The sequence below is a fragment of the Scedosporium apiospermum genome, assembly GCF_000732125.1.
Source record: "Scedosporium apiospermum strain IHEM 14462 chromosome Unknown SEQ_SAPIO_0143, whole genome shotgun sequence".
NCBI classification, from domain to species: Eukaryota; Fungi; Ascomycota; class Sordariomycetes; order Microascales; family Microascaceae; genus Scedosporium; species Scedosporium apiospermum.
In genome coordinates this window covers 75,148-99,464 of record NW_015971844.1, presented here as the reverse complement: position 1 = coordinate 99,464, position 24,317 = coordinate 75,148, and the positions used below count along the sequence as shown (strand labels likewise).

Genomic DNA, 24,317 nt, shown 5'->3' with positions numbered 1-24,317 from the left:
TTTTCGGTCAAACAGATAGACAAAAACCTTGAGCATAAATATCCGTATTCCACAAACAAGACACAAAGAAGAAGGCCGAGGAGCCTATGGTGAAATAAACCCGGGATCGTACAATGAATTTCCTCGTATAATCATCCACAGAGCTACTTTTCGCGGAAACAAGCTCGTCAAGTTTCCCCCGACATGTCATGGCGAGCTAGTCGAGAGACATGTCATTAGAAGGCTTAGGACGCTCTCGGTGGAGGACTGGCACAGCGCCGTTTATAGGTAGTCGCAGGTGCGATGCCTTCAATCAGTCCTAGCAACACACTGAAAGGGGCCCCTGGGAGGGAAGTTATTCGATGTCGGAAATGGAAGTAAAGGGCATGAGCGAAGACGTCGCGCCCTCTCCTACACTTACTTCGCCTTTTTGTCTCTCCACGATCCATCAGTTAAAGCGTTGGTGACTCCTTATATATTCGTCAGGTATTCGGTCCAAGAAGACAACCTCGTTCTCCATGTACCGTCGGATCGACAACCCAAGATACTCCCTCAAGCCGCGTAGCCTCCGGAACTCAACCAGAGGGTGTTGGCGTCTTTTAGGAATCCAGATCTCGTGGATCACCACTTTTCTTCTACCCTCTCGCACCCGGAAGTCTGCAAGGGCCTCGGCGGCCTTGAGGCTCTCCTCGTAGGCGGATATTAGGGAAGTGGGCGTCATGTTGGATAGCGAACCATGGTTCCGAACGGCGTCGCGAGTATCATAGAATTCGGGTGTATTGCGAAAGGGGGAGAGGGTTATGGGGCCATTTTTCCGAGGTTGTGCGACGATGCCTCGGCCCCGCTCATAGCGGTCTCGAGAGGAGGAGTCCTCCACACGGTGGAAGATGATAAAGCCGTCTCTGTAATCGATCATTCTTGATAAAAGATGGGATAGAAGGATTTGGATATTACGCCGGTAATGCAAGTTCGGTAATAGACAGAGAAAGATGGATGGAATAGAAAGGAGGGCTACTAACTAGAGGGTGCGGAAAGACAAATATATAAACTAGAAGGAGATGTAGGCATGTTTTATTCTTCCCATCCGTCGAGTCCCGTGAGCATGTAAGAACTATCCCGCCAGCCATCGGCGGAACATGCGCTTATTGAGCATCATCAGAGCTCCAACCCGGAAAAGACCATACGGATGTGACGGAAGCAGAAAGACCTTTCACTTAACGAATCGCGTTCTGCCACGTCAACTGTAGCTGCAAAATGACGGCGGATTAGGAATCTTCCACGGGATTTTGGGGAAGAGGGGTAAGGCGTGTTGGAAGTAGACGCCGCGTTCCGAGTTTGTGTAACAGGAGGGCTGACAAAAATCTGGAATCAGTCTCAAGTCTTCACGTGTGCGCTGCTGGCCCTTCATGTGATAGTTTGACGGCGAGAAATGGATTGGGAGGAATAGGGAGCGGGCGTTAATGAGTACAGGACAATAATGAGTGATGATAACTCTAGTCCCATTTCCAAACTTGACTGGTCTCGCATCATCGTTGGGTATCAGCCGATGCCGGCTTCCTGGGCGGCAGAAGCTGAAGTGGTCCTGTGGAGGATGAGCAGAGGGTGAGGTTTTGGAGAAAGGCTTGAGAGACGCGGATGGTGCGTCGGCCAGACTACTAGCGGGCAGAAGACCCGATCTGTCAACTGAGTCTACGGCCTCTCTTTCTTCGGTTAACAGTAGCTGTAGAAACGAGGCAGCGTTTTGGACCAACTATTGTTTTCGGGGAAGGATGATGTGGACTACGAATCTCAGCAGATTCCACTAAACTTGTTAGGAATATCAACCGACAGTATGCTCCGGGGCCAAAGCGGTGGGTGACCCATCACTGGCTCTGCCTTTCCCACACATCGGCCACACACTCTTCTGGTGACCCACCGCCGAACCATCTCGTGAGGTTACGCTCGTACGAACCCCGGCGAACGGAAGATGGCGCTGACCCACTAACTGAGTGGATCCTGAGATACGGGATTCGGAGAGCTGGAGATAGAAGGACGATGACCCTTTAAATTGTGGATGACCATCTGCGATGGAAGGATTCGAGAAACCTAGACTACTCATATTAATCTCGAGCAGCAAGACATGCAAGATGGAGCCTACCATGAGGTGCTTGGAAGGTCTTCTTTTCAAAACACATTGCGACAATTGGAACGGCCGAAAAGATGGAGAGCAATGAGAGTGCAAAGTTTTAAATTTTCATTTTTCTTTTCTTCCTTGTCAAGGCTTATGGCCTGTGGTAATGAATAATATAATATATCTGTGCTGGGTTAGGTGGGTTAGTAAATCAGCCGTTATCCTTTGTGAGAGCGCTCTGCGCTTGTATCGCGAGTAATATGCTGCTTTACCCAATTCTGTTCACTGTTCCACTTCTTCTTCACACCTCTACTAGACCGCCGAACCAAATAACCCGTGAGCTTTGGTCCGTCTACAGCAACGTGTTTCAGTTATCCTTTCCTTTGCTTACCTTACGCAGGCACAGCCACGCGGAGGTTAGACTTCTCTGGACGACAATAGTCGAGCTTTCGAGACTTTTCCTACGAGTCAAGCACGAGACGGGAAGCTGGCTCCTCGTCTAGTCCAGCGACAGGATATAGCAAGGGGTTTCAGGCACAAGCAAACTAAATCACCTGTTAGCGACTAGCTGTAACAGTAGCAAGTAGATTATGAGGTTGCAGTGAAGGGCACATGTCAGGAATAAATGCCTTGTCAAGGGCGATGTCATCAATGCGTATGGCTAAGTTGACCGTCGTGATAATATTGAGTCATCATATAGTGCAGAGGGTAAGGTAAAAAGGGTAAACATGTCTGAAGAGATGACAAACCTTTATGATACGATACGCATATGGTCTCTCACTGTGTCTGTTCCAGAAAGATAGAAGAGGAATTAGGCCCAGCTGCGTCGAGTAATCCACAGCGAGTGTGAAATAATACACACACTATCAGGGGCAACTGTTAGTCTCACCAACCCTTACAACCCAGGGCTCAGGCAGAGAAGAAAGGTGAAGGGCTTGTTCAGGAATGTCGAAAAGATATCTTCGTCGCCTTGAAGGCTCGGACATATGCTTGTCATTGTGTATGGCTCATCATTGAAACTGAGGTCAAGGCAAAAAAAAGAGACTCGTGACGACATACGTTGTTGCTTTTGTTTCATACAGTTCCTGACTCCTGGTTAGCACGAGTCATTCCGCATTGTGAGCTTGTGAATAGAGAAAATAGAAAACGATATCAGGAAGCATGAATGGAATTAAAAATGAGTATCAGCATCGGGAAGCCCGAGTAAGACTCGTCATCTGAAATCATCATATCGTAGAGGACTCGGAATAACTAGAAGACGGGGTTACAAACCTTTAATTTACTGGGATTTTAGTATCAAGGCAATATATGTGATAGCAACTGTGCCAAGTCAGCCATACCATCCCAAAGGATACCCGGTTGTCAAAACAAATATCGAGGGTGGCCAAGGTGAGTCAGTGGGCGAGGTTTTCTAGGCCTGCCACAGAAGGCGTTGTCTGCTCATGTATACATGTCGGAGCCCAGTGCCGCGATTCATCATTCAATGGCGAGAGAAAAAAAGACCGAGGGTATTGTGGTAGTAACGGGAATATGTACCTTTTAAATGAGCGTGCAACTATGACTGCAGCAGTGTTAGCCATAGCCAGATTAGACAAGCAAACACAATAACAGCGAAGGATCGAGTGATGGGTATCAGAAACAGCCAATTTGATATCGTCAAAGCAGATGCTCAGCCGGTAATTTCCAGCGTGCAATCGCACGAATGATCATCATGAACACGAGGGGAAAGGAAAGCGTCAAAAACAAGTGGGCTATACATACAAGTTGCACTCGAGGAATAGCTTGTTCAGGTGGTCAGGCAATCTGCGGCTCAAATGAAAGCCATCGCATCAGCTTGTCCTGAACCTGGCATCTATCTTCGCGTTAGATCACATTCTGTCACTGAAATGAAAACACAGAAATATCCAGCAGCTGGTCAATCAGACTGACGTGAAAAAGAAGTTTCATGTCGTCCCTGTGGGAGATCAAAGACTCTAGTTTGCGGTTTATCAAATCATCATACCAGCTGCGGTAGGGAACGGGATTGGATGCGAACGAAGACGAAGGCATAAACATGAACTTACCAATAGCAAAGACCCTGAAGAGGGCCGGACCAGGCCTCTTCGAGGTGAGGACTCGAATTCTGCTTTCAAGAAGCAGGAATCGAAGAGCTTGAAAGAAATTCAAAATGGAGAAAGAAAATTATTTATCCTGAGGCTTTGGATGTGGGGCTTGCCAGCTTTTGCGAAATTGAAGCGGCTACGGCTGACTCAGAAAGTGGTACGTACCAAGGTCAGCTGATCTCGTGTGGAAGTCGCGATCCTCGAAGTGTCGAGCTCTCAAAATATTCTCAGACCATCAAATTCTGGCCGGATTCATGATACAGACGCCTTACACGGGTCACACGGATCCTACGATGGGTGATAGACTAAGGAATATACCACTCCATGGTCACTTCCATGAGTTCACTCCATCTCCTAATCTAGAGGCCTCTTGATACCGGATTCCAATTTCTGGAGATACTGCTCTGCCCCGGGCTAGTAAGCCGGAACATAACCGCACTAATTCGTAGCTGAGGTCTTTTTCCATGAAGGATGCCCATCTGTTCAGACGATCTCAAAATACTGGATACTCTCCGAGCTGGAATTCCAGTAACTGAGACGCGGAGTGGTGAGCCCTTTCCCTCAAGTGCTACCTCAACCTCTTCAAACTTCTGATGATACAGAGTTCTCGCCGCCACCTGCCGCGATACGATACGATGGGCGATGTGTTTAGGGTCCTGGGGAATCTCCCTCTCCCTGACTCATTTGTCGGACAGAGCCTGCGGGAAGGACATTAAGCAAGGATTGACTGCCTCCAGCGTCGAGCGAGAGAGTTCTAACTAATTACAGAACATTGAAGTGATCATAGACAAACACTATGTTGCATCCCCATAGTGACGTGGCTGGAATGAAAAGGTCCTCGGTCTCTAAAGATTTTAGTCTCATTTTTGATGAAGAAGCAGCCGTCAGGTTTGGCAAACTCAAAACAGCGCCGATATTCGAGCGAAGCCCAGCACTCACCAGGCCTCTCTCTCTTGGGCACCTCCCTGCCGGACCTGTTATTCCCCAGGCTCTTTTTGGGGGGGAGGCGAAAAAAATCTCGTCCTCTGCTTGAAATTTGCCACGAGGATCAAAAACGACAGAGGGTGGCTTAGACTGTAGTTTTGGAAAAAGGTCAACTTCATCAGGGCCGCATGGGCCCCTGAGACATACCACGGCCAACCTGCGACCGCATCCCCAGCCACAGGCATTCTTGTCGTAAGTGGAATAATAATTCGACCTCTTCATCTGAGAGGGCCACATCTAGGCATGCAAACATGCCCCTAATCTAAGATCAATATCGACCCTTCCCGAGATAGCACGAAAAAAGCCCGGGGCACCTGAGCCGCGAGATGATGTGACTTGGCTGTCCTAACAGTCCTTGTAGTCGAATGCAAAAATAAAGTTAAGTACGAAGTAGACAGGAGGAATATTTCACATATTATTGCTGGAAAAGTTTTGATTGGAATATAATCAATACATCTTTATTTACAGCTCTCCATCGTCACCGCTGCTTTTCTTCGAAAGGAAAGATTACGTCGATGGCCGAAACGTGGCGTAGCAAGCGACTGGGGCAATTAGGCTTCCAAGCGTTTACATCAAATTCACCTCTGTTAACCCAAACCCATAGAGCCAGTCTTAGGGGACTACTTTCCCACAGTATCGTCTTCGACAAGGACAGGCGAAAACGGTTGGTAGATACGGAGGATCTCCAAACCTTGCGTTGTAGAATACAAGCGACTTCTGATCTTCTCGTCTCCTCCCACCTCATTCTGCCATCTACGTGTGCCGAGTTGTAATTCCAGCTAGATCCCCCCTCCCGGTCGATCATTTTGTCTTCCTTAAGCTTATCCCCTCCATACCACTTCATCGAGGTACCTAATTTACTAGCAGTAACACCGCCAAATCGAAGTATTTTTGTGAAAACTCTTCAGATGAAAAAGTATTTTTCCCTTCCATTTCATTAGATAAAATTACGCGAGTTATTCAAACTGGTTTTGGTTATCTGAACTTGCATGCGCCACTGGGAGCAGCAACAGGGGATCAATTTGGTGGCAAGGGAAGGGCGCGACCGGGGTTAGTAAGAGTGACCAGCATCGACAATATCAAATGACTCCGCGTGTCCCGAACCACGATCTTTCATTCACGCGTTCCTTCACCGAACGAACCTTCGCCTCCTCCAAGTTAACTCATTCAAAATGCCCGAGATAGCTGAAGGTAACCCGAAAATCTCAATTGCCTGAATTATGGCCGCACTCCGTGGTTTCCATGGGTTGTACGCAATATTTGGTTGCTAATGTTTTCCCGTAGTTGCGAGAATCGTCCACTTCCTCCGCCTTCACCTTGTCGGCAAGACCATTTCCAAGGTGACTGCCGTTGAAGATGCCATCGTCTTTGGCAAGGCCGGCACGAGCGGCCCTGAGATAGAGACCTCACTGAAGGGAAAGAAGGTAACTTCTCGACTCCCATAACTGAGGCCCGGGCTTGGCCATTAATCAACCGAATCTACCCCTAGGTCATATCTGCAGGCAGCCAGGGGAAATACTTTTGGTATGCTTTCTCAATTCCGAATAGAATAGAAAGTTCGTGTCTAACTTTAACTTGTCTAGGATCGCTTTTGACAAACCTCCGCATGTTGTGATGCACTTTGGGATGACAGGTAATACCCAGAGTCTTGATCCACTAATGATGAATACCATGATATCGCGGGACTAACAACGCTTTCGCTCCAGGCTGGATCCATATCAAGGATGAGAAAACGGCATATACAAATTACTACAATAAGCTGAAAAAAGGCGAGGGAGAGCAATGGCCACCAAAGTTCTGGAAGTTCCAGCTGGAGACCAACTCGAAACCCCCCGTGAAGTTAGCCTTTACCGACCCTCGCCGCCTAGGGCGAGTTCGCCTAGTTGACTGCCCGGCCAGCGAGATTCGGAAGAACTCGCCGCTCGTTGAGAACGGCCCAGATCCGGTTGTCGACAAGGACATCTTCACCGAAGAATTTCTGCGGAAAAAGATTAAATCGCGCAAGGTGCCCATCAAAGCCCTTCTCCTCGATCAGAAGTTTATCAGTGGAATAGGGAATTGGGTTGGCGACGAGGTTTTATACCACGCACGCCTCCACCCCGAGCAGTACAGCGACGAGTTCGGCGATGACCACATCAAGAGGCTGTACGACTCGATCATTGATGTTTGTCAAACTGCTTGCGACAAGCTTGGAGATTCGGAACAGTTCCCAGAGCATTGGCTTTTCAACCATAGATGGTCCAAGGGGAAGAAGGCATCCACTTTGAAGCTACCTAATGGTCACAAGCTGGCATTCCTTACTGTTGGCGGCCGAACCAGTTGTTACGCGCCCAGCTTGCAGAAGAAAATCGGAAGTACAGATGTCAAAGTCGAGGAGGAAGAGGAGGAGGAGGATGCGGAGACTGTCCCCGCCACGAAGGCCACAAAGAAGAGAACCAAGGTGACCACCGTCGAGACCGTCGAGAATACCGGTTCTACACCTGCGAAGAAGCCGGCTAGAAAATCCGTGGTCACCAAAGTTGAGATAGAAGAAGAAGTAGAGACTAAATCCAAGTCGAAGAGGACAAGGGTCTCTGTATCGAAGGAGGAAGTCACTTCATCTCCTGCACCGAAGAGGCAAAGGAAGTCCGCCGCGGCGACGACTAAAAGTGCTACTTCGGAAAATGTCGATGTCAAGGCTGAGGACTCTGGACGACGTCGGTCCGGCCGATTAAGGAAAGTTTGATGTGTCCTCGTACATCTCACACGTACAGCTTGGCATAGCACTTTGGTTATCCCCCGCGAAGATGTATCATAGGGCTCGGATTTCTTCACGATTTTGGATGTCGGACGCACAAACGCACAAACTTGGCCAAGCCCGGCTCTAAATTCGACACCTTGGCATTCAAACCTCGTTCCTGGATGTGATGAGCTTGGCAGCGGAGGGAAAGATGAAGAACGAGACCTGGTAGCTCCACGCGGCCTCCCGCCTTGGCAGGTGCTCGAGAAGTGTCGAAATGCAGAAGTTCAACGTGAATTCGGGATCGGCCCTGGCATCATGACGCTCCGGGTTGCTGGGCTTATGTCGATGACCGATCACCAGAGCACACATTCACTCATCCTACTTCTTGAGAGTCAGCTACAGAGTAATTCCTACTCAGCCAAGACGGGACAACTTTTTCTTCTTCTTCTTTTTCTTTTTTTTTCCTTTTCCCTATTCTCGAGAATCACTTTGGCCCCGACCCAGGCACCACCGCATAATGAAATTCGGAACGCGGAACGCATTTCCCAATTAGCAGTGAAATTTACCGGCGCCAGCTCTGCCGTCTTCTCTAAATATCCCCTTCCCCTATCAGCCGCCTTCACGATCCCGCGCTACTGCCAGTTCTTTTCCCCCATGTCGAGCGGAATCTGTAAAATAGCACTCAATATATAGAACAAAGCAGACCCCGAATGTTCGCTTCCAAGCATGCCGCTTATCCGTCTCCGCCAAGAGACTTTCGTAAAATCTCCTTCCGATGTACCGCGACGACGTTTAACTGGCTTGGCTAACTTGGCTTCTCGGTCAAGGAGGAGATTGGGTGTAGAGTCACTTGGCAAGTCTTGGGATGCTATCCTGTCCCTGGGGAGGTTGTAATTGCGAATTAGTCGAAAGAGCCTCATGAGGCTCAAACTGGTCTTCCAAGTATCAGCCCTATTTCAACTTCCTGTATCCCGCCAACTTGTTTCATCGACCTCACCCCAATCTTCCACGCAGAATCCAGTCAATTTTCAAAGTTTTATACTCCTTTTTCTTTCCCCATTTGAACACGGCAGCAACACGGCTCCCGTCTCCATAGTCGACACAATGCCCCAGCTCGGTCATCTTGAAAGAGCTCCGCAAACAAATTCCCTCAAAATGGCCCAGTTCCTGCACGCAAAGAAACATGGGCCAAGTCTTTAGCCGAGACCCCTCATGGCTAGACGTGGATCATAGGGTCCACATCGCCATCAAGTTTATACAGCCTACTCGAGCAAGCCCATCTGAGTTGTGGAGATGGGGACGGCTGGTGAGAATCTGGCCCCTTCTTGCCGCCTTGTACGCCCGCCCGCTTGGAATGCCCACTCAACCCTATCCTGCAACGACGGCAGGACTCTGGCCGGCAATGAGTTGAACTTGCCAGGAACCACTTTACTTGGCTCGCACTCGAGCTCGAAGGAGAAATTCCGTACCTTGCAAGCCCGTTCTTTTATGGCGCATGGGGGCCCATCACTTGCAATCGCCCCGGCCGCCTGACCCTCTTGCCGCTGCTAATATTTACAACTGGCCGAGTGATGCCACTGCAAAGCACACCTAGCCAGTGACAGTCGCCCATATCGCGAAGTGGGTACACTTCTTCGATGGACGGTACGGATGCCCCATCAGCCGTATTTGAAAACTAAGGACTTAGTGTGGCGGAGTGAGTGGTGCCTTTTTGGACTCTCTCACTCTTCCTCAACTACTGCGAGCTCTGGCTAGCAATTCAGGCTACCTTCAACTCGGGTATATTCAAAGACACTATTCAATTCGGCCGCTCAAGACCAGGCCACATATCGACCGCTACAAGGAGTCCTTTACGGCAACTCTCTGGTCCAGTCTGGCTCGGATTTTCTTTCCCACCAGACTACATAATCAGGGCGTGCCACACTTTCACCCAGGAGGGATATCCCATTACAGCCAGCTTTATGTCCCCAGAGTTCATGCAGATCTGTTGGAATAGATTTTCTGCGGCTCTGAATTGAGATACAAACAAGTCATGTGAGGGAGGTATTTTGATGACGCCCCTCCGAACCAGAGACTTCACTCCCCTTTCACTTCCCGTTGCCACTTAAGAGAATTCTCCACAATCTCATTCGAAAAAGCTATGCTCAGCTGGATCAGGCACGCGGAAAGCATGTCGTCCAATGGACACTAAATGGGAGCGGGTCGCACTTATCGGGCTCAATTCATTTACTCGAACGGCACCACATTGTTCGCCGCATCGTGATGCCTCGACTTATATCACTACGGCGGCTTAAAGCCCATCATACCGTTCCGGAGAACGCTGCCGTTGCTATACCCCGGAGCCTCTCATTTCGGATACCACGTGTAGAAGACGGAAAAGAAGACGAGATAGATTGTGGAGACTCGAGATGTGTGCTAGGGATGTAGTATAAAAGGGTTCATGTCGACTCAATTCGTTCCCTCGTTCCAGATCCTCACTCTCATCACCATCATCCACTTTCCCGCCTTCTCCATCTTTTCCCTCCTGCACTGACCTCCCTTCCTTAACAGTTAGTGACACCCTTGAACCTTCAACATGCGTCGCGCAGCCGTTCTATCCGCTCTCCTTGCGGCCGCCACGGCCCAGCAAGTCGGTACCGAAACCGCCGAGACCCACCCCAAGATGTCTTGGTCAAAGTGCTCTTCTGGAGGCAGCTGTACCAAGGTCAACGGCGAGCTGGTGCTCGATGCCAACTGGCGATGGCTTCATGAGGTCGATGGATACGAGAATTGCTATGACGGCAACATCTGGACCGACAAGTGCAGCAGCCCCGAGGAGTGTGGTACTAAGTGCGCTGTGGATGGTGCTGATTATACCGGAACTGTAAGTATCTATTATCAACCTTTTTACCCTCCGGACGATCGCTTGCAGTGGTTAACACCTCAATTGCAGTATGGTGCTTCTGCGAGCGGTGATGCCCTTACCCTCAAGTTCGTCACTAAGCACGAGTATGGTGCCAATGTTGGCTCGCGTCTCTATCTCATGGAGAACACCGACAGGTATCAGATGTTCACTCTCCTCGGCAACGAGTTCACCTTCGATGTCGACATGTCTAAGCTCGGATGTGGTCTAAACGGCGCCCTTTACTTTGTCTCTGTAAGTTTTCTACCCCTAAGTTCCCGGCACAAGCATCTAGGCGCTAGTGAGGTTTCAAAAATTCTAATGGCTCCCGCCTGCAGATGGACGCCGATGGTGGCAAGGCCAAGTACTCCAGCAACAAGGCAGGTGCAAAGTACGGAACCGGTTACTGTGACGCCCAATGCCCCCGCGACCTCAAGTTCATCAACGGCAAGGGCAACATCAACGGCTGGAACCCCTCCGACAACGACCAGAACGCAGGCGTCGGTGAGATGGGATCATGCTGTTCCGAGATGGACATCTGGGAGGCCAACTCCATCTCCACAGCCTACACGCCGCACCCGTGCACGACCGTCGGCCAGCACATGTGTACCGGCGATTCCTGCGGCGGAACGTATTCCGACGACCGCTACGGTGGTACCTGCGATCCTGATGGTTGCGATTTCAACTCTTACCGTCAAGGTGATCGCGAATTCTACGGCCCCGGCATGACCGTCGATACGAACAAGGTCTTCACGGTCGTGACACAGTTCATCGAGGAGGGCGGCCAGCTCTCGGCCATTCGCCGGTTCTACGTTCAGGACGGCAAGGTCATTCCCAACAGCGAATCCCTCATCGAAGGGAATCCCGGAAACGAGATCAACGAGGAGTTCTGCAAGTCGCAAAAGGTGGCCTTTGGTGATGAGGACATTTTCAACCAGAAGGGCGGTCTTGGGCAGTTCACGGAGGCTGTCGCCGGAGAGATGGTCCTCGTCATGTCGCTCTGGGATGACCACTACGCCAATATGTTGTGGCTCGACTCTACCTTCCCGACCGATGCTTCTCCTGATAGCCCTGGTAAGGGCCGTGGTTCTTGCCCTACTAGCTCGGGTGTTCCTGAGGAGGTTGAGGAGGCCCAGGGTAATGACCAGGTTATCTTCTCGTACGTTTTTCTTTTTTTCTTTTTATTCCCGAAAATATTCTTTCCCTCGTTCGGCATGGCAGAGTAACTAACAAAATGGCACAGAAACATCAAGTTCGGTCCCATCGGCTCGACTTTCGACCAGCCATAGAGTGCTAGATGATTGAAGCTAGGGGATATATTAAGAAGAGATCAGACGGTGATAGGGGATATTGTGCATGACCCATGGTTCGTCGGGATAGACAGGATTACTCTCTGCATGTAATACCTCTGTATTCATTTCAAATAGATTTCTTAGAAAATACTCTCCAGAGGCTTTCTACTGATATATATCTTCATTTCTTTGCCTACCGTTTTTCTCACAGCTAGAAATGTGTGGTTACAATTCGGAAACTGGATAGCAAGAGGTGCGAGGTCCTCTTGTCGAGCCGAAATCCGCCGTATCGATGTCATAAGAACGTCTTTATTCCAACGTTTGAAGACAAACTCTGCGCCTCAGACAACCTGGTAGCCGTTCTTTTCTTTTCCTTTTTTTCCCCATCGCGTCTAGATGCTAGAGTATACGGTACAGAGATAATCTATCATATGATATACACGGAGGGCATGAAAGCCCCCCGAACTCATCCAAACAAGTGGTAAACTGGTGGTACATTTCGCGATCTTCGCTTCGATTCCGCGGTTAGAGTTCACACTCAGGCGGCGCCCTTCACAGGTATCGAGTCCCAAGATACTGTCTTCCCAACCCACGGCTCAGGAGCTGGCTCCTTTTTCTTCTTCTCCGCCTCTTCACCCAAAAGTCCAGCCAGCTTCAAGACAGCGATCCTCGCACCACCCATCCCTGCTTCTTCTCTCGCAGGCGTCTTTTTCAACTTCCCCCTCTTAACGAACCCTCCGTCAGCCATCCCCGCCGCCGTAACACAAAAATCCGGAGTCCAGTCTCCCTTCGGCCAGCTCTTCCTCGGCGGCTCCTCGAGTAATTCCCTCACCTGCTCGCACCTCTCCACACACGTCTTCAGCCACTTGTCCTCCCCACACCTATCGGCCCTCGTCAAGAAAATCGCCGTTTTCTTCCCGTGATGCGCGAGGAACTCCAATACCTCGACGTCCCATTTCGTAAGCGGAATATCGCTCCTCAAGAGCAAGACCACGCCTTTTAGCATCGTCCGCCTCTCGAGATACTCCTCAATCTGTTTCCCCCATTCCTTGACGCTGTTGAATCCGTAACCCGGCGTATCCATGAGCACAAGACTCCGTAATAAATCCATCTTATTCGTCGTCTTGGCATTCTTATTCTTGATCACCTTCCTCTTAACGATGGGTCCCGTAGCATACGCATTCATCTCCCGCGTGCTTCCCGGGCGAGAGCTACTCCTCGCGAGGTTCATGCCCAGCAAAGCGTTGATAAACGTCGACTTGCCCGCGTTCGAGCAGCCTAGGACGCATATCTCGGGGACATAGTAGTTGACCTGGTGGCTGCGCCAGTCTACGGCGGAGTATATGAAGTTCGGCTTCTGCTTGAGGAAGAAGTCGGAAGCGGTTCGGAGATCTGCGGGGACAGCATCGAAGGTGGGCGTCGGGAGGGCGAAGGGATTGGGGGGTGGCGCGAGGTTGATGCTTGGAGAAGCCCAGAGGCCGAGGAGGGATTCGCGCGCTGGAGGCGGCGCTGTTGAGTAGCTGCGTGTGTGACACGGTGGTGAGAGGAGGCGCGTTATGAGGAGGGAGCGGAGAGAGTGTGGGATCGCGAGGAGGTCGCGCGGCTGTCGGAGAGACATTTTGTTGGTGTTGAATTATCGCGCATAGTTGGAGTTGAGCAATACTGATCTCGAGAGCTCCGAGGAAGCGGATTTGGCGAGCTTGGAGAAAAGTTGATGCTGGTGAAGCACAGTGTGAATATTATCTTCTCACACCTCTCGATTAGAACACGCAGGAAGAATCTCGGCAAATCGGAGGAGGGAATACCTTCTTATTGCCGAATATCAAGCAACCCATTCATCAAATCGCGAAAGATCTTCCTTGGTCTAGTGGTCAGGATACCTGCTTGTCATAGAACAATTCGCAGGTGGCCGGGGTTCGATTCCCCGAGGGAGAGTTCTTTTATTCTTTTTTGCTACTTTTTGTCTCACATCCGACCAGTTTTATCCCATCTTTTTGTCGCCCTCGTTTCGTGGATTACTACCGACATTACTACCTCGTCCTTTGGATATGATTCTCCTCGTGTCTTCGTCGTATGCGATTCATCCCGAGAAATGGGTTGGGCCTACAATTTTGCTGTGCTGTCGGGTGGTAATGGCTGGCTGCGGGATGTCCCCACATTCCAACAATGTCACGTTAAGGGGAAGCGGCGGGCAACCCGATTTCATAAAAAGCAACTGCTCGTAGAAACGATCTATTCCAGCAGATATATACTGAAGAAGAAAAAGATGGCTACTTGAATGTCATTTGAATATTCCAAACTTTTAATAGATGGCTTGCACACATTAAACCTCCCAACAATCTCCACTTAGTACACCTCGAGGACATATCGTCCCTCCTCCTTCAACTTCTCAATCTCCTTCCTAGAATCAACCTTGCGACCCCTCGCCTTCGCCTCCTCACGAATAGCCTCCTCCAGCACCTCCGTCACGTCAGGCACAGGCCAAGTAGGACCGCAGAGATAGAAAGATCCGCTCTCGGTGATGTAAGCCTTGACGATATCCCGCATGGTCTGGCGCATACGGTCCTGGATGTAAATCTTCTGCGGCTGGTCTCGCGAGAATGCCGCGCCGAGGAGCGTGATGACGCCCGCATCGAGGTAAGCCTCCCACTCCTCTCCGTAGAGGTACTCCTCGCGCTGGTGACGCGAACCGAGGTACAGGAGGATGGAGCCGATCTCCTTGCCCTGCGCCTTTTGCATGGCGCGGTACTGCACGAAGGCGCGGAAGGGAGCAAGACCGGTACCGAGACCCGCCATGATGAGGGGTGCGGTGTCGTCCGTGGGGAGCTTCATGACCGAAGGCTTCACGGACACGGTGACCTTGGCACCCGGTCGGAGGCGGTGGAGGTAACGCGTGGCCTGTCCGAGGCGCTTGCGACCCTGGGGATCGACCCAGTCGACGACAACGATCATGAGGGTGACGCTGTTAGGAGTGACGGCCTGCGCCGAGGCAATAGAGTACTCGCGCCTCTGGAGAGGGGCGACGATGCTGATGAGATCGTGGAAACTAGGGTGAGCAGACTTGAACTCCTTGAGGATGTCGACATAGGTGACGGTATCGGTCTCGGAGCGTGTCTTGAATTCCTCGGCGCCCTCCTTGCCACCGAGAGCAGCAAGCTTGGCCTTCTCCGTCTCGTCGGTGGCGAACTCCGCGAGCGCCTCGTAGAAGCGCTTGGGCACCTTTCCGAGAATGTCGACGTTCTGGATGAGAGACTGGTACACGGTACGAGTCTCATAGACGGTGGGATCCTCGCGGCTGGGCACCTGGACGAGCTCGTCGGGGTTGAGGCCGTAGAAGTTGATGAAGTCTTCGACGTCCTCCTTGTCGTTCTCGGCGTGGATGCCGAGAGCCTCTCCGATCTTGTAGGTGACGCCCGAATCGCCGAGATCGAACTCAATATGGAAGATGTTTCGGTCGTAGGCGGAGGGAGTAAGACGGCGGTTCTCCTTGACAGTGACGGTTGAGGTCTTGACGGGAAGATCGGGTCGCAGGCTGATCTTGGTGCCGTAGGCCTCCTTGAAGACGAAGCCCTTGGCAGCGGCCTGCCAGTCGTTCAAGGCAGGCTCCTCCGCCGGCTCCTCCTTCTCGAAAGCAACAAAGCTGAACGGCTTGGCGGCCTCAAGGAGGCGGGGCGCCGCGGTGCCATCCGGAACCTCACTCCAGGCCTCGGCAACCTCGATCTTACGGAGAGCAGCGTTCACGGTGCTAACCCAGTCTTGGAGAGAAGACTGGCTACCCTCGGCGATGATGAGCTTAGCGATCTCCTCGGGAGAAATATCGGGACGAGCGACCTTGATGAATGCAAGCTCGAGAAGAAGCCTGCTGCCCACGGCATCATTCTCGAGTTCAGGAGCAAGGGCTGTGTCAAGAGCATACAGATCGATGTTCTTGTCGTGGACTTCCTTGCGGAAGTGAACGGGGAGGCGCTTCTCAGCATCCTCCTCCTTGAAGTTGGCGAGCTTAATGATGATGTTTCCATCCTGCTTCACGCTCTTCGAAATAGCAACATCCTTGAGGAGCTTCTCATCTCCAATGACGGCGACGTCAGCCTCGGTTACCTGGTAGGGAGCCTCAATGGTCTTCTTAGAGCTGCGGATGTCCGTGCGCGCAACTCCTCCCTGGACGAGACTGTCATAAGTCTCGTGAACATAGATGTTATCAGTCGACTCCCGGGAGAAGACATTGGCAAGAACAGTGGGGGTGCTGATGACAGCGGAGTCATCAAGGTCCCAGAAGGTATACTGGTGGGCCTGGAGAGAGGGGGTGATGTCGTCCTCAACAGAGATATCGGTAGTCTTACGAACGACCTCGGTGAAGAAGGCGGGGGTAAGGAGCGTAGAAGCCGAGTACTTGAACTCTGTCACCTTGGGCTCGGCAGCGAACTTTCCGGAGAAAGTGACCGCCGCGAGAACGTCACCGTAAAGCGACGACTGGACGGCGACGTCGTTCACAGCGAAATCAGAGGCAACCTGTCCCACCACAACAATGTTCTTGGTGGACTCGGGAAGGACCTTGAGGAACTCCTCCTCGACGAACGGGCGGTAGACTCGGACCTTGACAACGCCGATCTTGGCACCGCTAGAGGCCAGGCTACCGACGATCTGAGTGGCCAACTGCGCCTCGGTGCTGCCGAAGACAACGAGGACCTGCTCTGCTTCCTTGTGCCCCGTGTACTCGAAGAGGTCGTAAGCAGTGCCGAGCTCATCGTTGAACTTGCGGAAGAGCTCAACAACCTTGCCAGAGATGTCGAGCCTCTTGTTGAGAGACGCAACCTCCTTCGAGATCTTGGAGTACACGTCCGCAATACCACCCTCACTCAAGGCGTCCACCACGCGGAGAGTCTCGCGGGGCAGGCGAACACCATCATAGACATGGAGGGTAGGGACAAGGCTCGCGAGCAAGGTGGCCAAGATGGAAATATGCTGAGTCTCATACGCGGAGAAGCTAGAGACGAGGCCGAGGCCAAGGTCCTCAGCAATCCTGAGGGCGCTGCCATACTCGGTAGTGAGGCCATCGTTCGACGAGAAGTCGGCCGCCGCGACGTGCGCAACAAGGGGGCTAGAGACTCCGTAGAGCAGGGAGACCTGATCAAGAGCTCCGCGGAGGTGACGAAGGCTTCCGGAGGTGGCGAGGAGAGTCTGGGGGATATGGCGCTTGCTCAGGTCGAAGTCAGGAGAGAAGATGTAGCCGAGAGCAAAGGCGCCGGCACCAGTCCTCGTCTGGAGGGGGAGTACGGTGGTGGGGTAGCCGTGGATGTTCTTCTCCTCCTTCGAGGCCCAGTCCTTGGCGGCGACATCAAGGTCGAAGGTATCGGGAGAGTAGGAGAAGATCTTGTCAGAAAGCTTGTAGGCGATCTGCTGGATCAGGAGCTGGGCTGTCACATAAGTCGGGCCGGAGATGTGGGACAAGGGGACTGCTTGGCCAAAGGGGAGAGTCGAGGAAACGGACTTGAAGGTTGCGGACTGGGCGTTAACCTGGACGCCGCCGGCGTCCTCCTGAAGCTTGAAATGCATCTTTAGGTTGGTCTGCGCCGAACTGTGTGTAAGGGGGGATGTGCTGAAGTGGAGGGAAAAGGCTCAGAGGGAGACCTGGAACCGAGCACAAAACAAGTCAGACTAGACGACTGAAGCAAACCCCCTACCAAAGCAAGCACTGCCGAAGTATGGAGTAGTCAAGAGAAAGGGGAATGAACAATGGTCAGTTTAGAGGAAAGTAAGAGAAGGAAATGAATGTGATTCCGAGGTATTATTATAAGCTGGCAAAAGACAACGAAACGAAGCACAACCGTTACAAGCTCAACGACGTACACCCGAGACCCGGCCACAATCCGTCTCCGACTCCCGTCCCGACTTCCTTCTTCATGCTGAGAAACTTTTCTTTTGCTCTGAAATCACCGCAAATCCAGGTTAGAATTGCTTCGGAGTCCGCTTGAGACGAGATCACGCAATCGGGCGCTAAACCTAATTGGGGAATTTCGAGGAAGGGACCCTGACAGCCAAAAGTGGCAATTAAATACTGCGTCTGATTGGCTAAAATATGTATGAGTAATCATTTTGATTATCAACCTCCGAGCACGCAATCGCGTTGTGGGGGAACATCACCGTTGGCGCGGGATTGTGGATGAGTACGAGTGACTTCGTACTTCTTAAGGAGAAGGAGTGCGCGACACAGCAGCATGAATGGCGCGGTGGGAATCAGCAGTGATGTTTCGGAGAGTTGAGGCATGTGCTTTCCTTTCCGCCCACGTACTGGACTAAATCATAAATCATATCTCTATATTTGGAGGGCCATTGAGCCCTGTGTTCGATGAACCGACTCTCTATCCAACTCATCAATCTTTCATCTGCCTCACGTTGAGATTTATCCTCTTATTCTGGATCCAGCCCTTCCATCCTTCACACTTTCCATCCTCCGCCGGCCAGTCAGCCAGGAAGTCTGGGCACGTCCCTTTTAGCACCTTCGGCACCCCATGCCACGCATATCTGGACTCTTGTGTCATGTAAATCGCATCTCCGGATCGGATTCGTAGAATCAAGTAGTCCAACCCTTCCTTTGCATCCCAATCCGACCCGTCCTCTTTCTTGGGCGGTTCCTTCATATCATTAGGCGTAATCATGAAGAGCCCGTCACACCCCATGCTGAGACTAATCAACCCCTTGTCCGTCCTCTCACTCACGTCACGGTGCAGCATCATCGTATCTCCTGGCGTGTAAAAGTTCACAATCGCAGCCTGCGCGACCGTTTCTGGGAATAAATCTTCCAGGAATCCTGCGAGATCGAGAGGGAAGGACGGCGGCTCTTCGCCTGGATAAACACGATTCGTCCAATCGTACTGGCCGCCGAGGGTCACCCAGTGGAGACGACGTTCCATAACTTGCTTTATGGACAGAGGTTTATGGACCGTGGGGTCCTTAGGTTTAAAGCGGATGGACGAGTCTGGGGGATAGGTGAAGAAGGACCTCGCTTCTGGGGATGATGATTCGTCTTGAGGATAAGGAAGATCATAATGAAGATGAAGGTTAGTTTGGTGCTTGGGGTTACTGAGATCTCTATGGATCAGCCGAGAAAGAAGAGTTTGCTGCACTTCAGGGCTGAGGAGATTGGGAATGATGAGGAGACCTGCTATTCGTTTCAGCGACGTGAATTTGATAACGAGCCGAGGAGGCCAGCCACACTGACCTGGAAGCAAAGGGTGATAGTATATTGGCGCATCTGCCAGTTCTTCTGACTCTGTCGAGTGGCCCAGGTGAGAGTAGGCCTTGGATAATTGAGTACTTGCTATTGCGCCGGCCTGCCGGAGGCGGGGTAGATGGTCGGACGACCTCGGATCCGTGATCATAGGATTCGACAAGAGTTCCTTCTGTTCCGCTCTAGAGATGCCTTTCCATATAGACCTCGACCAGTCGGCTGGCTGCTCATGGGCATCCAGCTCTGTGAGATCCAGCGTCATGGTGGGGTTGTGGGGATTGCGACTTGAAGAACCCCGGCCGATGCCGCCCAGGGCCCTGGACTCCTCGTATGGAGGTCACTTGAAGAATGAAGGAGCTGAAATTGCAGGATAGCCCAGGGACTTACAAAGAGTCACAGTTGTGGGCTTGAAGATATAAAGCTGCTTTGTCCGAAATGCTAGTGTTGCAACTGAAGGCACAAATTTCATGGGCCCATACTCTGTGACCTTGGCTCGCTCCTGCCCCAAACTGTGCCTGGATTCTTCTACACACCCCCTGTCAACCTATCAACAATTCCTTATCGATAAGATGAACCCCGCGCCACACACACACACGAGACGCGGTCCGTTGCTCAGCTGCGGTGGTGCACACGCTTTAATTGTTTTTATCAACATTAAATCGAGGCTCAGTGCTGTCATAGGCCACAGCAGCCTCTGATTCCAGCAGTTCTAGTGGGTACAAAGTAAACAAAATCACTGGGCTGAAATTTCCATGAAGGCCAACCCTGGCTCCTCTGCATCCTCGAAACCTCACCTGCATTCTCCCACTAACTTCCCAACCAGGTGGTTCACAAGAGACAGGATTGAGGCTCTGCATGAAGCTAGCACTTATTTCTCTTTGAAGATAATAATTGCTATCTTCTCTTTTCTTCCTCCCCACCTCTTGTCTCTCCCTTCTTGAGTGTCACGTCTACCCTTTGACGACCACGGTTCCGACCACGACCACAGCCACGACCGCAATTCTGCCCCTCATTTCGACCACAGAATCACCCTTGCATCCACTGGAGCAGCACGACAGCTCCAGGTGCTTGCATTCGAGTCGCTCTCCGAATTCGAGTCTCGTGTCCCTCGTTGAGCCACTGGACATACCGGATCAGTGTCCCCAAACGTCTTTGGTTTCAGTTACCTCTCAATTCGAACAGTGAAATATAACAGAGCGAAAAAAGCTCATCCCGACCGAAAGCATGGCTGCTACTGCAATGGAAAACTATCAGAAGCTCGAGAAGATAGGCGAAGGTAAGTGTCGCCCATATAGAGATCGCGGGGCCTACTCCGACCGTTAAGAGCCTAAAACTTACTCACTTCTGATAGGTACTTATGGTGTCGTCTATCGCGCCCGAGATCTCTCCGCCGGCGGCCGTGTCGTCGCCCTGAAGAAGATCCGTCTCGAAGCCGAAGATGAGGGTGTCCCCTCCACCGCCATCCGAGAGATCTCGCTTCTCAAGGAAATGCGCGACCCGACCATTGTCCGTCTCCTGAATATCGTCCACGCCGATGGTCATAAGCTGTACCTCGTGTTCGAATTTCTCGATCTGGACCTCAAGAAGTTTATGGAGTCCCTTCCCGTCAGCGAGGGTGGACGCGCTAAGCCGCTCCCCGACGGAAGCTCCGCCTACTTGACCCGCATGGGAATGGGCCCCGCCGTCGTTCAGAAGTTCATGATGCAGCTCTGTCGTGGCGTCCGATACTGCCACTCGCATCGCATTCTTCACCGCGATCTGAAGCCCCAGAACCTGCTCATTGACGCCGAGGGCAACCTCAAGCTGGCCGACTTCGGTCTCGCCCGCGCTTTTGGCGTTCCCCTTCGAACCTACACTCACGAGGTAGTTACCCTCTGGTATCGTGCACCTGAGATTCTTCTCGGCGGTCGTCAGTACTCGACCGGCGTTGATATGTGGTCTGTCGGTTGCATCTTTGCCGAGATGTGTACTCGCAAGCCACTTTTCCCAGGTGATTCGGAGATTGACGAGATCTTCAAGATCTTCCGGTAAGAAAACTCTCGGCCCAAGCCCTTTTAGGGGGTTCTAAACACCCTTCGCTAGTTTGACTTCTGGTCCTAATATTTCTTCATCTAGCGTACTTGGCACTCCCACCGAGGAGGTCTGGCCCGGCGTTACTTCATACCCCGACTTCAAGTCCTCCTTCCCTAAGTGGACTCGTAGCCTCTCGAAGCCGTTGTGTGGTAACCTGAACGAGCGTGGCCTTGAGCTTCTCGAGATGATGCTCGTCTTCGACCCTGCTGGCCGCATCTCCGCCAAGCAGTCTTGCAATCACCCCTACTTCGAGGAGTACCACGCGCAGCAAGACGCAGCTGCGACCACCACTTACCGTGGTAACGGCTACTACCGATAATCACGCAATGCCCCCACGGTTCTGCCGCCTGACGTTCATGTTCGGGAGTTCACGAAGCATCTTCCGTGTTCACTCTCAACGAGGAAGTTATGGCATCTATTAAATCCCAGTATCCTCGGCATTCAGGATACACTAGGAACCCATCCTTATGCGGAACAAATGGCACGATTATCACCCACCTTACATCTTTATACTGATACCCCCGAGATGCTTGATCCGGCAAGCATGATTTTCGACCCTCCTTCCTTCGACTCGACTTTTTAGGGGTCTTTTGTGAGCACTCGTCAGAACGCCCATCTTTGCGGCGTTTCCTTAGACTTAGTCTTGTTTTTCATCTGGCCTTTTCCTACTTCCATTCGATGTTTTTATCGTCCCGCTGGTTCTGTTGGGCTGGTATTCCCCACTCTGTGCATAACAGCCGTTGTTCAGCTGTTGGCCCACAGGGCATACGTTTTCATTTTTGTCACTCATGGATTTCTTAAGGCTACACTCTCACACACCCTCGATAGAAGGAAGGACGTCTGTTTCCGGTTATAATTTCCTTTGTCTCTTTTCCTCATGTTCATGTGCTCTCGGTAGGCTCGGCAACGGTACACAAATGCATTTTCTGACGTCTTGAATTTCCTTTTCCTTCCAACCCACCACGTCGAGTAATCGCTGCCTCTCTTGTGGATTCAATCAGTGACAGGGGAAGACCATGTTCTGTGATACCTTTATGTGTGACTGTGACCAGCCTCCACTCGGATGATAATTGAATGGGGATGCCGAGAAGTCGTGGCTTCTACGTCGCAATGATAGGAACACTAGATGCTCACCCATGCTCACCCATGCTCGACCAACCTGACTCCCCCGGACGAGTCTCGTCTCTAGCTACCCAGGAGCTTATGTGTAGGTTGTATTTGCGACGGGTCTAATCCCAATGACAAGGCAAATCACCGCTACACCGAGATACGATGGAGGCGTGGAGATGACAGGAGTAGCCGCAATGTCTTTCCCCAGGTCTTGTACCTTTTGCTTCGGACCTCAGCTGAAACTGTATCCCGGGGACCGGCTGGTGTGACAATACTTTTGCGGAAATGGATGCACCTTGCGAGCGTCCGATGAGTCGAACTGGGATGGAGGACCGGAGATATTAGATTGTAGTTGCAGTGAATCACGAGATAAGATCTGACCTTGGATGCTTGAATGATGTATTCTGGTTTTATTAGAGAATCCCTAATAGTGAGAGAACTCATCTAATACGATATTTGCCCAGGTTGAATACTGCGACCAGGCTATGGTGTTGTGGCGGAAAAGTGTAAACTGGGGAGCGCAACGGCCCACAGATATCGCGAACGAGAGCAGATTCATAGATTTCCCGCGAGTGACCAATGATCTTATTTTCCCCACGATATTCTCCTCTCTTCACCCTACGAATCACTTCTTGCAACGTGCAACTCTACGGCCGGGAACCTCGTTGTACAGAAGTTCCAAATCCACAACCCCCCCGTCTTCCGCTCTCAACGCAAATAACGGGCGAGCAGACTCAGAAAGCGGCGACCAGTATGAAAAATACCACAACTTGGCATCTGGAGAAGCCACCACGAGGGATCAAAGGCAAGAGTAGACTAGAGTAGACTCGGTTGCTCCCTCCGAGAGCAAGCACAAGTGAGTGGCTCAAACACACCCATAGAGGCCTACGGACCACCCTACCCTCCGGCCCCCAGAGCATCAGGAATTCAGACCCCATCACAGCTAAGCCGTCTCTACTGTGGCACAAGTATTTCCTCCTGAGACCAGCACTGCCCTGAGCTCGTGCCCGTAGATGGCGATTGAATTTCTTGGCTATATTAACAAACATTGCAATGTTATACTAGATTCTAGTTATTCTCTAGGCTGTAAATAAGGCCTATTGAGCTAGCCATGGGTCGAAGATTAATTGCAAATTGATACTGCGACGAGAACCATTGACCTTGGCATAGGGACACACTTTAGTCGATAGCATGGAGGGCGCAGGCGAACTCAAAAACAAAAGGGGGCCGAAAGGTGGGAAATCGTCTCATAGTGAAGCCATCACAAAAGGGCACACCAGTTCCACGGATGTAATGCTTCTATCTAACCGGCATCTGGAAACAACAGTTTCCGAGCTATTTTTGTTCGGTGACATAATGCCACCCACTCTCCTGTGCAGGGACTACCGGCACGCAGGGACAGACACGTTGTCTCGCTCCTAGAAATCAGCTCCCCTGGCAACAGAGACCAGGGTACAACCGCGAAGCGCTGTTTCTCAGCGATAATGCTTGTATCTTTGCCGCCCTATGCACCTCGATGGATCTCCCTGGGAATCGACGCAAGCGCCCTGCCCCAATTTTCCGGGAGACGGCGGTTTTAAGCTCTCAATTCAACATGAATCGATCCCAGCCCCAAAAACAAGCAGGAGAGGTGCATGCATGTTACAGAACAAGACAAAAAGACTGCATCGGAAGCACGCCTCTGCTCGAGTCCGTCTTAATTTCAGTTGCAATTTGGCCCCGACGGTTGACCGCAGCCATCCATCCCGTTATCGTAGCATTGCAGGGCCGGAAATGAGAAAGTTGCTAATTGTGGTGGGCGAAGATGCGAGGGAGGCAGCGGCTTCCGTCCACGCT

The 24,317-nt window shown here is 51.5% G+C and overlaps 4 protein-coding genes and 3 pseudogenes across 4 annotated transcripts; 3 read left to right on the top strand and 4 right to left on the bottom strand.

Moving 5' to 3' along the window:
* Positions 1–427: 427 nt before the first annotated feature.
* Positions 428–895, bottom strand: SAPIO_CDS9328 (annotated as a pseudogene; the record flags this gene model as incomplete).
* A 5,452-nt stretch (positions 896–6,347) lies between these two features.
* SAPIO_CDS9327 (Uncharacterized protein) lies at positions 6,348–7,900 on the top strand (the record flags this gene model as incomplete). Its single annotated transcript, XM_016790752.1, has 5 exons — positions 6,348–6,366; positions 6,460–6,599; positions 6,665–6,699; positions 6,759–6,808; positions 6,882–7,900. The coding sequence occupies 5 exons, from the start codon at positions 6,348–6,350 to the stop codon at positions 7,898–7,900; spliced, it is 1,263 nt and encodes a 420-aa protein (XP_016639262.1).
* Positions 7,901–10,472: 2,572 nt separating this feature from the next.
* On the top strand, positions 10,473–12,067 carry SAPIO_CDS9326 (putative 1,4-beta-D-glucan cellobiohydrolase A; the record flags this gene model as incomplete). Its single annotated transcript, XM_016790751.1, has 4 exons — positions 10,473–10,760; positions 10,830–11,033; positions 11,117–11,937; positions 12,022–12,067. 4 exons carry the CDS (start codon positions 10,473–10,475, stop codon positions 12,065–12,067), a joined length of 1,359 nt encoding a protein of 452 aa, XP_016639261.1.
* Positions 12,068–12,608: 541 nt separating this feature from the next.
* Positions 12,609–13,688, bottom strand: SAPIO_CDS9325 (annotated as a pseudogene; the record flags this gene model as incomplete).
* A 728-nt stretch (positions 13,689–14,416) lies between these two features.
* Positions 14,417–17,623, bottom strand: SAPIO_CDS9324 (annotated as a pseudogene; the record flags this gene model as incomplete).
* Positions 17,624–18,441: 818 nt separating this feature from the next.
* Positions 18,442–19,560, bottom strand: SAPIO_CDS9323 (Alkylated DNA repair protein AlkB; the record flags this gene model as incomplete). Its single annotated transcript, XM_016790750.1, has 2 exons — positions 18,442–19,232; positions 19,290–19,560. 2 exons carry the CDS (start codon positions 19,558–19,560, stop codon positions 18,442–18,444), a joined length of 1,062 nt encoding a protein of 353 aa, XP_016639260.1.
* Positions 19,561–20,537: 977 nt separating this feature from the next.
* Positions 20,538–21,690, top strand: SAPIO_CDS9322 (Cyclin-dependent kinase 1; the record flags this gene model as incomplete). Its single annotated transcript, XM_016790749.1, has 3 exons — positions 20,538–20,574; positions 20,650–21,325; positions 21,414–21,690. The coding sequence occupies 3 exons, from the start codon at positions 20,538–20,540 to the stop codon at positions 21,688–21,690; spliced, it is 990 nt and encodes a 329-aa protein (XP_016639259.1).
* Between the last annotated feature and the right edge of the window lie 2,627 nt (positions 21,691–24,317).